At 50.7% G+C, this 16545-nt stretch overlaps 1 protein-coding gene across 1 annotated transcript; it reads right to left on the bottom strand.

Annotated features, from left to right (window-relative positions):
• Nucleotides 1-3964: 3964 nt before the first annotated feature.
• On the bottom strand, nt 3965-11716 carry LOC142588851 (solute carrier family 22 member 7-like). The gene is made up of 5 exons (XM_075700670.1): nt 11199-11716; nt 9997-10348; nt 9052-9357; nt 5919-6174; nt 3965-5101 (listed from the first exon to the last, which is right to left on the bottom strand). Exons 1-5 carry the CDS (start codon nt 11714-11716, stop codon nt 4344-4346), a joined length of 2190 nt encoding a protein of 729 aa, XP_075556785.1. The 3' UTR covers nt 3965-4343.
• Between the last annotated feature and the right edge of the window lie 4829 nt (nt 11717-16545).

Raw genomic sequence — 16545 nt, 5'->3', positions numbered from 1 at the left:
ATATTGCAGAAAGCTCCACGTTTTTTACTCGTGTCCAAAATGAAGAGAAATCAGCGCAAGAAGCTACTGTCGAGCTCCGACGACAAGCTGACAAATCCAACTTTGGGGGCATGTTGGACCTAATGCTGCGGGACACAGATTGTATGTGGAATCCAGAGCAAAATGCCACAGACAGCAATGTTTTCTCATGGGAGTTTGACCACGAAGGAAGCTGAGAGAATGGTACTGGCAGCAGGAGCTGTGGGTAAAAGCGTCAAGCTCATGACGACCATTGACGTGAAGATTGAACCAAACTGCATGAGCTTATAGACAGGCAACCAGCACGAAGCACAAATAGGCAAGAAAGTAAAGAGTGGAGAAGGTGCTGAAACAAAACAGACTCAGAGCAAGCCTGCAAATTCAAGAATGCAAAGTGCTTCGAGTGTGACAGAAAGGGGCTTGTATCTGTGTAGTGTAAGCAGAAAGAATCTGAGCACCTTCGCCTTAATTGGAAGCCTCGACGCAATATAGGCGTGTTCTTCTGAAAGTTCACAATCGCCAAAAGCCAAGCATCGGCGCTGAGTAACGAAATCATCCGTCCCGTGCGGTGCATGTTCCTTTGTGGAGGCGTGAATGGAAATATACATTGGTGCACCGTTATGTGTCATTCCCTGTGACGTCTACAACACTGCGCAATGTTGCCTCAAACCCAGACGACAGACTTGAGGTTGTCCTGCTAATTGGGACTTCGGCTATCGCTGGCAAGGTTACGCTTACAGTTTCCTGCGACATCTCCTCGTGATTCTCGACAGCAGAGACCTGTGAAGCACGCCTTGTCACAACATACTCTACTGTGTATTGTATTCCCTACCTGCTCGTGACAGAAAAGGTCAATTTTGTATAAGCAAGAAAGTTCAGTAGTGATCCTATCCAATCACTTTTTGGGACACTGAGGCGATCAGTAGGGTGTAATGGCCAGTTGGATGTCCGAGCTGCTATCTCTGCAATAGAAAATTCTGAAGTCGGGCATTGCGGCTACATCGCAAGACAGCAATGTTGTCCGCACTGAAGAAACTGGACCGAGCAAAGCAGTTTTGCCTGCAAGTACACAAGCATGTGAGGGCTCAGCTGAACTTCCTGTAGTAGCTGCCAATGTGCTGAAGTGCCTAAAGCTGCAGAGTATACCAAGTTTTCCAACGCTGCAGCTGTCTGCAGTTGTGTAGCTGGCTATATTGCCCGTGTTGTTAGGGAGCACATGGATTGTGAAAGCTGCTGTGCAGTGACATCGAAGCCATTGACCAAGGGACCACTGCAGCAGCTGACTTGGCACCAGGACCGAGGTGGGTTGCTATACCCTTCTGATAAACTGCTTCATGTGTTGGAGACCCTGCGGCGCTTTGTTAAAACGGCTCTTGAAGAGAAACCACTGCTTCAGAAGCCCCTGAAAACTCTTAGAAGCGACTGTTCCAGCTGTTTCAGAGTCGGGTCTCCTCCACTGCTCCAACGTTCAACACCACCAGGATCTTGCTGCATTGGTGTGCACAAAGTTCATAAAGCCGCTCGTTGTGAATTACGCCTCTACAGCCACAGATAAAAGTGATGTATACAAATTTTTTTTTCAGACGCCCCTTTCAAGAAAGTATGTTAAGCTGTAAAAAGTGGCCCCACTTGTGTTTAGTTTTCTTTTAAGGAACGCTGTGAGTAAACTCTCTTCGTGTTCTTAGGAGTGAAAGAAGCCTTGGTTTTTTTTTTGTCTGATGAGGACGCCAACTCCCTACAAATCATTGGTGTAGCCAAGGTTTCAGCCAAGGGTTCCACCCTTCACCTCCCCCCCCCCCCCGCATATTTTAAATTTCGCATGTGTATATATACATGCACACATACAAAAACATGCACGTACATGTACAAAGCTTGGTTGAACCTCCCCCGAACAACATTTCTGGCTACGCCCCTGCCGCGAGTTCACGGAGATATTGCATCGCGCGCTTCCGATCATTGTGCACCTTGTTTTCAGTTCCTGGTGAAGCGGTTGGTTCTCATGCATCGCAAATTTACACGCCACGAGTGCGTCACACCGAGGTTCGAAGCCCCTTCAGCTCAATGTACGTAATGGGCGCGGTAAGCAGATTGCAGAAATTCAACTATGCATGTGCTTTCAGTTCTCGAGAATCGCATAAGTTCCATCCATCGCGAGCGCTGAGGTAAAAAAAAACGCCGTCCTTTAAACATGCGTTATTAGCACTCTGCTGGCGTGTACGCTTTAGACGCTGCAAAATCGAGCCAAGGTGCGCAGCAAACATTCGTACCCTATATATTATAGCTGCGTCCGAGCAGCGCGCGTTCGTCCGCCATTAGTCTAGGCGAGTGGCGCCCCCACAAAGGTCAGCGGCGGCGGCGCGCAACTCGACCGACGGCGCGTCCCCTTTGTTCTCTCCGCAGACTAGCAGGCACTGAAAAAACAGAGGCGGCACAGGCGGCACTGATACGGTGCGCGCGCGAACGAGACGCGAGCCATGCCGTCTAAGTTCGAGAGTAGTTATTTATTTATTTATTTATTTATTTATTTCATACATACTGCTAGCCTCCATTTTGAGGCTGTTGCAGGACATGGGAAAATACATTGCATCAAAATAAGAATGACAAACTTATACACTTGTTAGTATTGTAGTTTACAAGTAGACGTAGTGGAGTAATACAACAAAGGGTGTGACCTTCCTGAGTCAGGCCTTAAAGGTTAATGAACAGAAATACAGAAGCATAAGATAAACAACAAAAAAGTACATCAAAACCAATTAGAGACAAAATGCGGGGTCTACAGGCGATACTGGTAAATCAAGATGCGCATTCATAGACATATTTTTCCAGCATAGGAAGGAAATCGTCAGGTGGGCAAATTATGATATCACTAGGCAATGAATTCCAGTCTCTGATTGTCTGGGGAAAGAAAGAATACCTGAATGTGTCTGTGTGGAACCTGTATTCAATTAAATGTTTATGATGTTTAGTTCTAGTGTTTCGCTGTTCAGTGAAAGATACATATGCACCACTGTTTAATTTGTAGACCCCGTTAAGGAGGTGGAACAGAAACTTGAGGCGTAAGTATTTCGCACGCTTGTAAATAGTCGGGAGACAAGCTTTATCAAGGAGTTCTGTCGGAGAATCATTACGGTTGTACCTATTATAAATGAATCTGATGGCTTTTCTCTGTATTGTTTCTAGGCGTTTTATGCACTGTTTGGTATGTGGAGACCAGCAGGTAATACCATATTCTAGTATAGGACGAACGAATGAGGTGTAGGCTAGCATCTTAGTGTCTGGTGAGGCAGATTTTAAAGAGCGTTTAAGCGAACAAAGTGTTGTAAATGCCTTAGTAGATATGTGTGACACATGCTTGTCCCATTTCATATCAGATGATAGGACAATGCCCAAATATTTATAATCATCGACTATCTTTAATTTTTGCTGTTCGATCGTGTAGGTGAATTCTAGTGGGGTTCTTTTTCGGCTTACTCTCATAAAAACAGTCTTGTCTAAATTAATCTTCATTTGCCATGCCTGACACCAATTTGCTACTTGCGCAAGCTCGTGATTTAGTATTACTTGATCATTATGGTTCCTAATCTCCCTATATATAATGCAATCATCTGCAAACATGCGCATCGTTGATTTTATGTTATCTGCCATGTCATTGATGTATAGTAAAAAAAGAATTGGTGCTAAGACTGTTCCTTGTGGTACTCCGGATGACACTTCTACCCAATCAGATTGCTGACTTTCGATTTCTACGTACTGTTGCCGACCTGCAAGATAAGCTTTTATCCAGTTTATTATGCTGCCAGATCCGAGAATGTGTTGTAGTTTGCCCAGGAGAACAAACAAACAAAAGAACAAACAAACAACAATGTGACGTCACATCCGGTAAAGCAAACTACTACTTTCTCACCTCTCAGCTAACGCATACGCAGCGACCACAGAGCCCTTGGGGGCGATGTTCAGTATTCAGTCTATTCAGTGGGCAGCGCTTTGAAGTCCCATATCTACTAGCCCAACTCCCAACGCACGCGAGAAACGGCATCCTAGCAACTGTTCTGTTTCACGGATACCGTGTCCTCTTGGACGCGTCATATAATACACATATAGGTCCGTCGCACAGCTTTACTAATGCGATTCGCAGTTCGCGAAGCGGTTAAACGAAATGTCCCGCTTTAACTGCAGGCAGTTTGAGCGAGCGATAGTCAATAAACGTCACAAAAACAGCGCGTTGACACTAAACGCAAAAGTAAAACTTGACACACGATGATAGAGAATAAAATAATAAAAGAAATGAAGAAGCCGCAGTCTGCCGCAAGTTCTTTGCGGACATGTCAGCTGCTGGCCGCCGGCTTCACACGTACTACAGCTTGTTGTCGCGACAAAGAAGAACTGCGACATCGCATTTGGTGGCTCTCCGTTAACGTCGCCTTGGAGCGCCGGCGCTTGCCCCCGCTTCGGGCCACGCGAAGCGGGGAGTAGAGCTGCCACTTGTCCTCCACGGCCATCATGCCTTGCACCGTGTTCGAGGGCGGCAGGTGCCTCGTCTCCGGCAGCGCGAACGCCATCGTGCCCAACAGCATCAACATGGCGGCGGAGACGGCGTACGCAATGCTCTTGAGCAGCGGCGACGGGATCTCGTTTACGAACGGCGCCACCAAGGCACCGAGCCGGCCGCTCATGTAGCAGCAGCCCAGCGCCGCTCCTCGGATCACGGTCGGGTAGAGCTCGGCGGATAAGGCGAAAACCGTGATGGCGGACAGGTCGAAGACGACGAGCCCCGAGACGACGAGGACGGCGGCTAGCTGGTCGAAGACGTGGACCGCGGACAGGGCGCCCATGGCGAGGGACAGGGCCAGCATGCTGGCGGCGAGAGACAGGCGCCGGCCGACGTGCTTGAGGACGTAGACGTCCGCCACGACGCACGGCATCCGCAGGAGCACCAAGGTAAAGCGCGCCGCTTCGTTCGTGCGCATCACGTGACTCGTGCTGAGGTGCGAGAAGGTGCCGAACACCAGAAACCAGCAGCCGAAGATGATGGCCGACCGCTGGCGCAGGGGCTGGTAGGACAGCAGGTCCGATAGGCGTACCTCTGCGCAAAGTTGACCACTACTATATATAGCGTCGGTGTATCCAAGAAGGGTGCCAAAATGTCGCCAGGTAACAGCAAAACACGCAGCAAGCACTGGACACGCACGCATGGTATTACAGCGCGGGCGCAGTAGCTGAAGGCCAATTGCTGCAGTTCATCGTCGAAAAAGGGCCGACAAATCATTAAGAGTGCGCCGCGAAAGCGGAACACCAATGACGAGCAACCAACGCCGTATGCACGCACGTCTACACGGCGATGACCATATATAGCAGGCGGCGCCAGGAGCAATCGACGCTAAGCCTCGTGACGACGGCGACTCCGCTCGATTTCGCAGGAAGTGTCCTGGAACATTCCGTATATACTGTTCTGCAACCCTGCTTACTCGCATTTCAAGAGCTCGAGCAGAGCTGGCCGGCCGAGAGGCGCAGGTTGCCTTCACCTAGTGAGTGCGTGCGCGGCGCGGCGCACCCATAGATGGCGCAGCAGCGGAGTCTCTGACGTCACACTCGAGAGGGCGCCACTCAAAGATCTCGGGGGCTAATAGCTTCGATTGCTTAATAGCTTAGATGGCGAAGCATCGACTGCGATAGATTGCGATAGCAATCGATGCTTAGCCTTTCGGGTGAAACTGCGACGTTTCTCTCGGTGTCCCAATAAACGGCGTACCTCATCACGTGCGCGCCCTCGGTTTCACCTTCATACATCCCAGGGAAGCGAGATCTATCCCTGCTTCCGTCACCGACATATCTGAGCCTCCCAGGAGTTGCTACAGCCGCCGGTTTAAGCGTAGAAACGACACGTGTATCGCAATAATCACCGTGGTCCGGGACGATGGCGTGGCCGCCTTCCGGTTCTTGCTGGGTCCCCAGGTGCTCGTGCTGTCGCTTCACCTCGCCCTTGAGCGCCGACAGCCGGCGTCTAAACTGCTGCGGCTCGATTGCGTTGATGTACGCTGCCCGAGCGAGCACGTTCTCGGCGGAGCGCAGCTCGCAGAGGGCCAGGAGCCAGCAGGGGGACTCCTCCACCAGGTACACCGCGACGACCAGGCCGCACGTTGGCACCATGTAGGCCACCTGCCGAGACACCGAGCGAAAAGCACGCGGACAGGTCATTCTACACACAATTAAGATCAGTATACAATGAAAGGAGACCTTCGTCTGCTTGCAACTGGGTAAAGGGTGTGCGGGCGAGCTCGTAACGCACATGAAAGTCTAAAGTGAATAAAAGAGCGTGTCCATTCCACTTTGCTCCAACTACGTCCGTCCGTCCGTCCGTATGTATGTATGTATGTATGTATGTATGTATGTATGTATGTATGTATGTATGTATGTATGTATGTATGTATGTATGTATGTATGTATGTATGTATGTATGTATGTATGTATGTATGTATGTATGTATGTATGTATGTATGTATGTATGTATGTATGTATGTATGTATGTATGTATGTATGTATGTGTCTACCAACTGGCAAAACCGGGAATTTTCAGGGATTTTGAATAGTCTGGAAATACTCAGGAGAAACTCAGGGAATTTATGTCTCTATCAGGGAAAATTAGCTGTAATCTTATTAAAGGGAACGAACGTCGCGGTAATGCTGGTTCGAGTAACAGAGAGGGATCGTAACGAATCGTCTTTGACGCCGTGTCGTCTGATGTAGGAGTTGCCAGTGAACATACAGCCAACGACCGACTTTCCGGACAGCCGATCATTCGGACGCCTTCGCGGTACCACCACGTACCCCATAGGGTCAATGTATTAGAACGTCTGAAATTTCGGAGGCAAGAACCCTTCGCCGTCCGATTTGCCGTGCTTTTTGCCGTGGTCGGAGGTACGAGATGGCATTAATTAAAGCGACCACCGCCGCCGTTTTCATTACCTCGCCGCCTCGAAACGGCGCTCTCGCACGCAGATCCGCTGGCAGCCGTAGCCACCAGCGCGGCTAACGCTAGGCCTAGCTGCTTCGACGTTCGCTATTAAATAGCTTCATGCCGTTCGGCGCCGTGTTTTTAATTGAAAAAATTCGCCGCTCTCAACAGTGGCACCGACTCCGCCTTTGTGGTCCTCGCGATTGGCTTCGAAGCTCGGAGAACACGGCGTGTTGCATAATGCCGGTTCATGAATGTCAGCTTCGCCTCAATACAGCAGTGTTACGCAGTGAAGCATACGCGAAGGTATTGCGGAGAAGCATAACAAGCGTGGGTAGAGGCAATTGTCACGGGACACAGTACGTGTTCTCTAACTATACACGCGTGCACCCGCCATCTCCTGTCACAGTGTGAGCACCGGTATGCCTAATAAGTGTACTGTCAGGCCTCTTCGGATGTGCCAGTGGGGATTTGAGCCCTTAAAAGCAGTAAAAGACATGCATTCCTTTTTTTTTTAACTGCCCGATTTTTCGGATATTTTCGCGGCCCCTAGGGAGTCCTAAAAATCGGACGTTGACTGTACAACTGACCAAGAGGATGATTCAAATGGTCTGTGGGGTGAACGGGCAGCGGAATAGAGGAATGATAGGGAAAGGAACTGGGCCGCCTCTTCTTTGAAGGAGCTTGAGCTCAAAAAGCAAAGTGTTGGCTGATGCCGAGATGCAGGTTACCCTCATGCAAACCAAAATAAACTCTTTAAAGCAGTGAAATGCATCACTGAGGCGTTGTGCGCGGGCTGAATGTCAGCATAGTTGAGGTTGGCTTACCAGCTGCTGAGAGAGAGTCTCACTTTTGACAAAGTTCGGGACTGAACCACTGAGCTTGCTATCAGCTGTTAGAAATAGCCCATATACCCTTCAATCACAGCGTCCCCTTTAGTCACAGCGGCCACGTTTGTGGACGCGACCTATTTTTGTCATTTCTGTGCAGTGATAGCAAGGGATAGAACACAAACATCAAGCTTAAGGTAAATTGAACATTCTGATAACCTAAATTACTTTCATTTTACTTCTGAGGGATATGTATCGTTACGGGGTATCACTTTGGTGAAGGCATTACCGCGTTTAACGTGATGATTGACGCGGGGCATGTCGGTAGCAACCTCGGAATATTTTTTTTCTTTCTTGAAATGACTGATGCCAATGAATAACTTGTGCATGGACGTAATTCGAGCTGCGAATTTAATGCTTTTTATGAAGAAACGTAGCATGACTGACTTTACAATATGCAAATAATTACTCTGTAATTATGATGTCTCATCATAAAATGCTCAAAGAGTGATTATACAGTCTTCAATTACTTTCGGTGGAGTCTCAAGAACCGTCTATGTTTCACACACGTATCGACAGTCGATCATCATGCGTGACTGAAGGGGATATTCAAAAATGTTTCTGTATGCATCTCCTTTTTATTCGTATTTGAAAATGTTCGACTCGATTCGCAATGAGTTTTACCATGTTTTTTCGAAGATATCTTATTCGATGTGCATTTTAGTAACCCCTGCCTTCCTAATAAAATAAACTCCACTCCTTACTATTCAAACTTCATTAAGTTGTTTATTTTTTAGCATGCTTACTAGAATGTGACAACATCGGGCGACACGGTGTCCGGGCAGTCATGACAAAGTTTTGTGTCACTGAGAAAAATTTTGCAAAGGAACTCGGGGAAGGCCTGGAAAACTCGCGGAATTTGGAAATGTCAACTTGGTGTAGACACCCTGCAGAGTAACGGCACTTGCCCCATCCACGAAGTCGACCGACACCCTTTGCCAGTGTGGTAGCACCAAATACACCTTAACACCTTGCACAGGTGGGCCAACCAATTATACGTTCTGTCATTTCAGTGACGGTATGCGGTCAAGGCGGAACTTTCTTCGCCATCGCCGTCTCCTTTGGACACTGCGCTTTGTTGCAGGGATGCGCACAAGGGCCCGGTATAGAGAGCGATTTTGCAGGCGATCGAAGCCTTGCGCTGAATCTAATTTGTAGTGTTGCCAACCGAGTACAGCCTACACCAGTTACCTGCGCTTCGTGCCAGTTGGGGAGGAAGACGTGGACGAGCTCGCTGTACACGGCGGCGAAGAACGTGGCCCCCGCGACAGCGATGGCGCAGTAGGGGGCGCGGTGCTCCGTGTCGGTCACCTCGAAGAGCATCACGTGGGACGCCACCAGCACGCCGGCGGCGCCCGCCGACAGCAGGAACCGCAGCGTGGAGAAGAGGGACACATTTTGGGCGAACGCCAGCGTGATGCCGGCGAAGACGAGCAACACGAGCCAGGTGCAGAGCACGGGCCGGCGACCGATGCGGTCGGCCGCTACGCCCGCAATCTGGAGGCGGCGAGTGCGGATTTAGGCTTAAGATACGACCCGGATCTTATTTGAACGTTTGTTTCAACTAGTGAGCCTAATTTGTACGGCTGGTGTACCTCGCTCTATACGCCTTTTTACGCAGCGCCATACCCAAAAGCGCCGCCTATATTTGGTCACGTGGCGTACACCCGTCGTCGTTGAGCGCCTTCTGGTCGGCGTTTGCTCGCTTGTTTATGGTGGCCACGGTGGCAGCCATGCGTGCGTGGCTAAGACCGCATCTGTGTCGGCAACCACGGTGAGCATCGTATGGGTAGACGACATAAAGCTTTGGCTAAAGGTGCCGGAGGGAGTAGTGTCTATATATATATATATATATATATATATATATATATATATATATATATATATACACACACACAACTTTATTGTACGTCCGGCAAGGTTTAAAGCGACCCGGGCTCAGGTCTCTCACGGGGGAACGTCAAGGCCCTGCCTCGACGCCGCCTCACGGGCGGCGTTGAGCGCGAATTCTCTTAGTAAATTAATAATTATGTTTTGATACATACTTGATTCAGTTGTTTGCAGTGTAATACGTCCCGCGTAATTAGTAAAGTAACCGTCAAACTACCACGAAGGACAGCTACTCGCTGAACGCACCGGAGCGCCGACCGCGCCTCCGGCCATGTACGCCGCGGCGAGCGCCGACACGATCCAGCCGCGGCCGCACACCAGGTCCCACTCGTCCACGATGGAGTGGACACGCGAGTCGCCGAAGAAAATGCCGTGGCGGGGTTTGCCCGAGCTTGCCCCGGACTCGTACTGCCAGCCGGCGTCGCAGGGGACCGCGGTCCGGTTGTCCGGGGAATCGCCGTACGACTCGGCGTCCGGCAACGGAGGCTCGAAGCGCAGGCACTGGCTTCTGGTCTCACCGCCGTGTTCGTCCCGGACGACCGGTATGGCGACGTTCCTCCACGCCTCCGGGCTCATGTGCGAGTACGTGGCGGGAGGCCTGGGCCAGTTGAGAAGAGTTTCCAGGGTGCGTCCCTTCAGTAATGCCGACCCATACAGAATACGACGAAGCTCGGGCTGAAAGGGCGACGTGCATCAATCTGGCGCAGTGGCTATGGTGTTGTGCTGCTGATGACGAAGTTGCGGGTTCGATAGCCGGCTGCCGCGGCCACGCTTCGATGGGGACGGAATACATAACGCTCACTTTCGGATCTTTCGGCGAATTTTAAGGCACCTCCCAGGCAGCAACAATTAATGAGGAGCTGTCGACGGTGGCGTCTCTTTGGAAGTTGCTTGGGAGCTTTAGCGTGTGCTTTGAACTTATCTTGTGACCTTTAATTAATTCACCCGCTCAATCACTCGGCAGGTATTGAATTGCGACCATAATTTTGTTATTACACGGCGTAGAAAATGCTGTTCAGCGCAAGATCCCCGAGATGACGACATGAAAGCGGATACCGGCGCTCGCTCGCTCACTCACTCACTCGCCTAGTGTTCCATGCACGTGACAAGAAAAAACCCCTTTACACGCATGCGCGCACGTACACACACAGCTCATTACAGCCTGTGCATACATGGCATACTACATCGGCATTGGTCAACGCACCACGCATAATGTCGGTTACTACAAATCCACAGTCAAGTCAGTGGCCTCCTGTGGTAACCTATGGGGCCTGAAATCGAAGGAAGGCAATCTCGAACATATAAAAAACCGCCTAAAGAGCGACAAAAAGAAAATAAATCGACAGGAAGACTGTAGCATCGATCAGAGAGCAAACGCTGCAAGGTGCAGCTGCTGCTAAAAAAAAAAAAAAGTGCGGCCTAAAAATAGCCCAGGTCGCGCACCGTACCTGCACCAGTGGTCCACGGGCCTTGCCAGGTTGGCGGAGGCAAGCGCGTGCACGATGGTCGTGAAGAAGGCCAGTGCGGTGCAGACCAGCACGATCACCTGGAACCTGCCGTGGCCGCAGATGAGGATCTGGTCCAGCGGCGACGTGGGCGCTGCCGTCGAGGCCGTGGCCGCGGTCGTAGCGGCCACGGCGGTGGTGCTCTGGCCAACGTCCTGCTGACCTTCCGGTGGCGACAGCGGGGACGTCGGATCGGACGTGGGCAGGGGGGCGTGAGCAATCTGAATCGCCGCGCACTCTTCGGCGCCGGCGGCCACCTTGATGGCCTCCCGCCGACCGTCGTGTGGCGAGAGCGAGGACGTCTGCAGAGCGCTCAACGGCTGGTCGACGGTGGCTTGTTTGTCTTTCCGGTCGGCCGTCTTGACAGGGTCCCGCTGACCGTCGTGCGACCGCAGCCACGGCGTCAGAGTGGTCGTCGGCTGATCGGCGGTGGCGGCCTGCTTGTCTTCGGCTCCGTCCATACTGGCAATCGCCCGCTAACCCTCGTGTGGCGACACCGGTTAAGGCCGAGCTGTCTTCGGCTGTGTGAGGGCAGTGACGCGGTTTGCGTTGCAGTGGTCGACGGTTCGTATCTCGCCACCTTTGGCGCGAAGGCTTGAGACGTTGCAGAGGAGCGATGCCGGAGTGCGACCTAACCGGTGCGTCCAGAAGCTGCTTCTCGTCGCGTGATGCCGCGTGCACCGGCGACCTCGCGATGGTTTCTTCTGCTTCTTCGCTGACGAAAATCTGCCTAGGTTATACGGCGGCGGCTTATAGTTAGAAGTACTAATAAAGAAAAAACAAAAGCCGTGTGTTGTGAAGTTGGCAAATATCTTGTCGTTTTGTCACGTGGTGTTTTCTGTTTGCTTGGTACGTACGTTCGTTCTTTAGATTATTCAGTGCCTCACCTCCTTTACCCCGTTGAGAGTTGCCGACCGGACGTCCCTCTTGTTAACCTCCCTACATTTCTTTGTTTTCGCTCTCTGTCTAAATTTCTTATTGAGCCGGAAGATCAGGTGGCACCCTTAAGCACCGCACCGTCGTCAGGTTTCCCGCCCACCTGGGTCGGATCGCGGGCGCCCCGCCCAACCTCAACGAGACAGTCCACGACGCTGCGCGCGCGCTACCGACCGCGCCGTCACTCCCGGCCAACCGCGTCTCGACGAGTTGGAGGCGAAGAGGGACGCCCCAGTAACGTACAAGGAAATCACTAAACACTTTTACCTATGGTGACGTCTCTTTAACACCCCCCCCCCCCCCGCACCCCAAAATAAACATGTCACAGGCGCTAACGCTACGCTTGTTACAGACACATACCTATTCCAACCCCGCCACACTACACGTCATCTATCCGGACGTCTACCCCGACGACGCGCGCCTCTCGTGCGGCGACACGGAGACACTCGCACACGTGCTCTGGAAGTGTAGAAAGGCGACACTACCTTGAACAAGTGGGAGAGGACCCTACGAAGCCCGCTGCTCCAAGACCAGCGATGGGCCGTCCTGCAGGCCTGCGCAGCGGCCGCAAGGTACTCCCTGTCGGTCCCTGCGTGGGAGACGTCCACTACACGCTGACGCGCGTCCTGCAGGACCTTTATAAAATTTATCCAATCCAATCATGTGGATAGTTTCATAGTATATATGTCTAACCTCTCTGTCTTTCTCTATATCTCTCGATAGTACCCCTATCTAGCCTAAACCTCCATTTAACTTCGCTGTAGGCTAGAGCACTATGATCGACTGAGAAATTTTTTTAAATGTCAATGGAAGCGAAAAAACATAAAAAATAAGCGATTTGTGGAGAACGCAACGTCAAGTGCAAGGTGCGCAGTTTTCATCTCCTTCTGTGTTGCCGATACTCCTCCTGGGCGTGAGCCATGCTTTGAGACCTCAAGAACAACAGTTGCCAAGGGCCGTATAACGTAAAACTATTCCAATATGTTTTTATTCCAATCTCCTGACGTCAAATTTGCGTAACTGCCGACGCAAGCATCGGGCCGTCACCCACAGGGTTGTCTGACCAAACCAATCAAATGCTCCCCTCGTTCATAGGAGGTGACTTTCGTTTTCTTTAAAAACGAATAGCATTGCCTGCACTGAGGGGCTTGTCTGATCTAATTGGCTCACAAGAGGCGAGGAGCATGCTCAAGTGGAGATGGATTCGATGGGGCCGAGCCACTGCAGTGAATATCGATAATCGGATGAAGAAGGTGGTGCCGGCGTCTGTGATTGGTCCGCTTTCCTTTACTTAGCTTACGGTGGCTCGTCGACAATCGCGGCGGCATGCAACGGAAGCTTAAGAATGACGCTAAAACGGATCCTCAGCAAAACAGAGTTGGCAGAACGAGGTCGTAAACGCGCCGAAACTTCTCGAAAGCGTTACACGGCCATACAAAAGGTTTTATTGCACGCAAATAAACCCATGCTCTCCGGCAGGGGCGAGAAGCCAGGCCGGAGCGATCGGCGGCAGCCATCTTTTATTCCTTTTGGAACGGGGCAGCCTGCGGCTATTCAGAAGAAAATTCAGTTTTGTTCGGCATATTAATGCATCTTTAACGCGTACGCGCAACTTTGACGCGGTAATTTTTTGCGGTTTTGTGACGTCGCGTGAGAGGCAGATGAAGTGGGTGCAACCCGAAAACTTTTGAGCAATAGCCAAGGACTAATGACAAAAAGGCGTCGAATCAAAAATAACTATTTTTGTTCTGTTCGGTCAAATTATGCATAATCAGTGTGCACACGTCATATCAGACGCGGAGCTATCGCGGTTTTCGTGACGTCGCGTGAGACAGGTGAAGTGAGGGTGGTCCAAGGAAGTTTTTGACCTATCGCAGTGGGCTGATTGCAGAATTGGAATAGAAAAGTTTGGAATGGTTTGACGTTATAGCGCCCTCGGCAATTACCCGTTTCCAATTTGCCTGTTGCCATTGCAATATCTATGCTGTGACACACGCTCGATTAAGAGAATTATGTGGTGGGGTGAAGTGTCTTCTGCTATCTCTGTAATGTTGTAGAGTTTCAGTGTAGTTCAGTGGTTCTGTCGGTGCGTCGTCTGGGTTGGACAGCTCTTCCAATGGCGCCCGGTTAGCAAGCTTTCGGGCTATACCGCATTAGCGCGTTCATTACCATGGAGAGTGACGTGTTCATGTGTCCAGACGATACGCACCCTGTGCAAGGCTGTGAGGTGTAATGATGTAAGGATGCGAGGTGTGTAGGGTGTCACCATCCCTTGTGCCAAAGTCCTGCAGGTGGTCTGTGAATCAGTGACCACTGTGATTGGTCCATCTGGTGCCGGTATGGTTGAATCGTGTACGATGGCTAGGGCGATAGCAGCCTCTTCCGCCGTGCCACTGTCCGCAGTGTTGAGCGTAGTCGAATCCCTCACTATGTCTTAACTATTTAGTACAAGACATAGGGCACGCCTCTGTGGGTAGCGGGCCACATCGGTGTATGGGACCGGTGTGTTCGATGTGTCATCGTCAGAGTCGAGCCAGGGCTTGTGCTCTTGCATTTCTTTGGCCTTTATGATGTTCAGGGGCAAATTCCCGGGAATCGGGGTCACATGAATTTTGTTGCGAATGCTAAGCGCAAGATGTGTGCGGTCTTCCTGTTGTGGTTTTCTTGGTGCTTGGTACCTTAACCGGGGTAGAATGAGGCACCCTTGCATTGTTCGTTGAAGACGTTGCAATTGGCTGTTAAGATGACCTAGTTCGCGGATGGTGTTGTGGCCCCCGAGTCGTAGTAGGAGCTGCGTGGACGCATGTTGGGGTAGTGCCAGCGCTGCCTTTAGTGCTGTACGGTGGAGCGTGTCCATCTGGCGCATCTCGCTCTGAGTCAGGTTATGATAGGGGATGTGGTAGGTTAGTCTGCTAATTATGAAGGTTTGCAGGATTCGGAGTAGATGTTTCTTGGAGTCCATGTCGGCGGTTTGTAATTCGCTTTATCACGTGCGTTACTTCGGCGATTTGTTGGCGGCGTATGCGTAGGGTATGTGTGGCCTTCCCGTTGTGTTGTATGTGAAGACCTAGCACACGTAGTCTGTCTACCCTTGGAATAACGTTGCCATTGAGATGCAATGTGATGGCTGGTGGAATATCGGCCTTATAGCGTTTGTTTATGTACAAGCAGGAGCTCCGAATTCTCAGCTGCGCAGGTGAGTCCTCCGGCTGTTGCATACTCTAGTACTATGTTTACTGCTTCCTGTAGTGCGTCTTGAATGGCGCCGTCCGACCCCGTGGTCACCTAGATTGTTACATCTTCGGCGTATAGGGCGTGCTACACGTTCGGAAGCTTGTCGAGGAGCGGTGGTAGCTTTGCCATTGTCGCGTTGAACAGGGTGGGTGAGAATCCGACCGAATATCACCTTGCAGACAGCTGAGAACGTGGCAAAGGAGTCTTCGCACCCGCCGGAGAATTTCTGCAACACTTTAACGAAACAACCGCCTACAAGGGGATTAATGTTATAGGCTAAACCCCATGAGCGCGATTTTGTGCGCGAGAGCGACGAGCGACGGCTTCGAGCGACGGATCGGGCCGTCGCTTGAACAGATCGCTCGGTTCTGCAAATCTAGGATTCGCCGCTTGTCGCCTGGAAGTGCTATGAGCGACTAGCCAATAGCGCGAAGCCGGAACTGGATGTACATCACTCAAGTAGTCCTGATTGTGGCACGGAACGAGCAAACGATTGAATTTTTATAGTGCAAGGATAAGAACCTACCTGAAGACCTTCAGAAATATTTTCTGCTGCTTTTTACAATAAAACACATCAACTTAAGTTAATAAAGCACGCGTCACGCTGGTTTCGGCGCCTATATTGCTGCCCTCATACTGGCAACACTGGGGAGACGTCGCTCGAAGCCATCGCTTGCATGGGGTACAGCTTGTAGGCGACGAGCGAACGCGGCAGCCATCTCCATCGCATCGCTTGTCGCTGTCGCGCGCAAGATCGCTTGCATGGAGTTTATACTTTAATATTAATATTGTAAGCAAGTACGATGCTCCTCTGCAAATCCAATCCTCTGCAGTCCCATCTTCTCATACGTACATACATACGTACATACATGCATAAGTACATACATACACACATACATACATACATGCATAAGTACATACATACATACATACATACATACATACATACATACATACATACATACATACATACATACATACATACATACATACATACATACATACATACATACATACATATTGCGAGGAAGGAGATCGGCACGCTGAAAAGCTCCGTTGCCATCCCGAGGCTCGTACTGCGCCCTACCGGCTGGTCGCTGCTGATCTACGACCCGAGTAA

This window comes from Dermacentor variabilis, chromosome 7 (genome assembly GCF_050947875.1).
Source record: "Dermacentor variabilis isolate Ectoservices chromosome 7, ASM5094787v1, whole genome shotgun sequence".
NCBI classification, from domain to species: Eukaryota; Metazoa; Arthropoda; class Arachnida; order Ixodida; family Ixodidae; genus Dermacentor; species Dermacentor variabilis.
The sequence above is the reverse complement of the archived record's forward strand: the minus strand, read 5'-3'. Positions and strand labels throughout refer to the sequence as shown.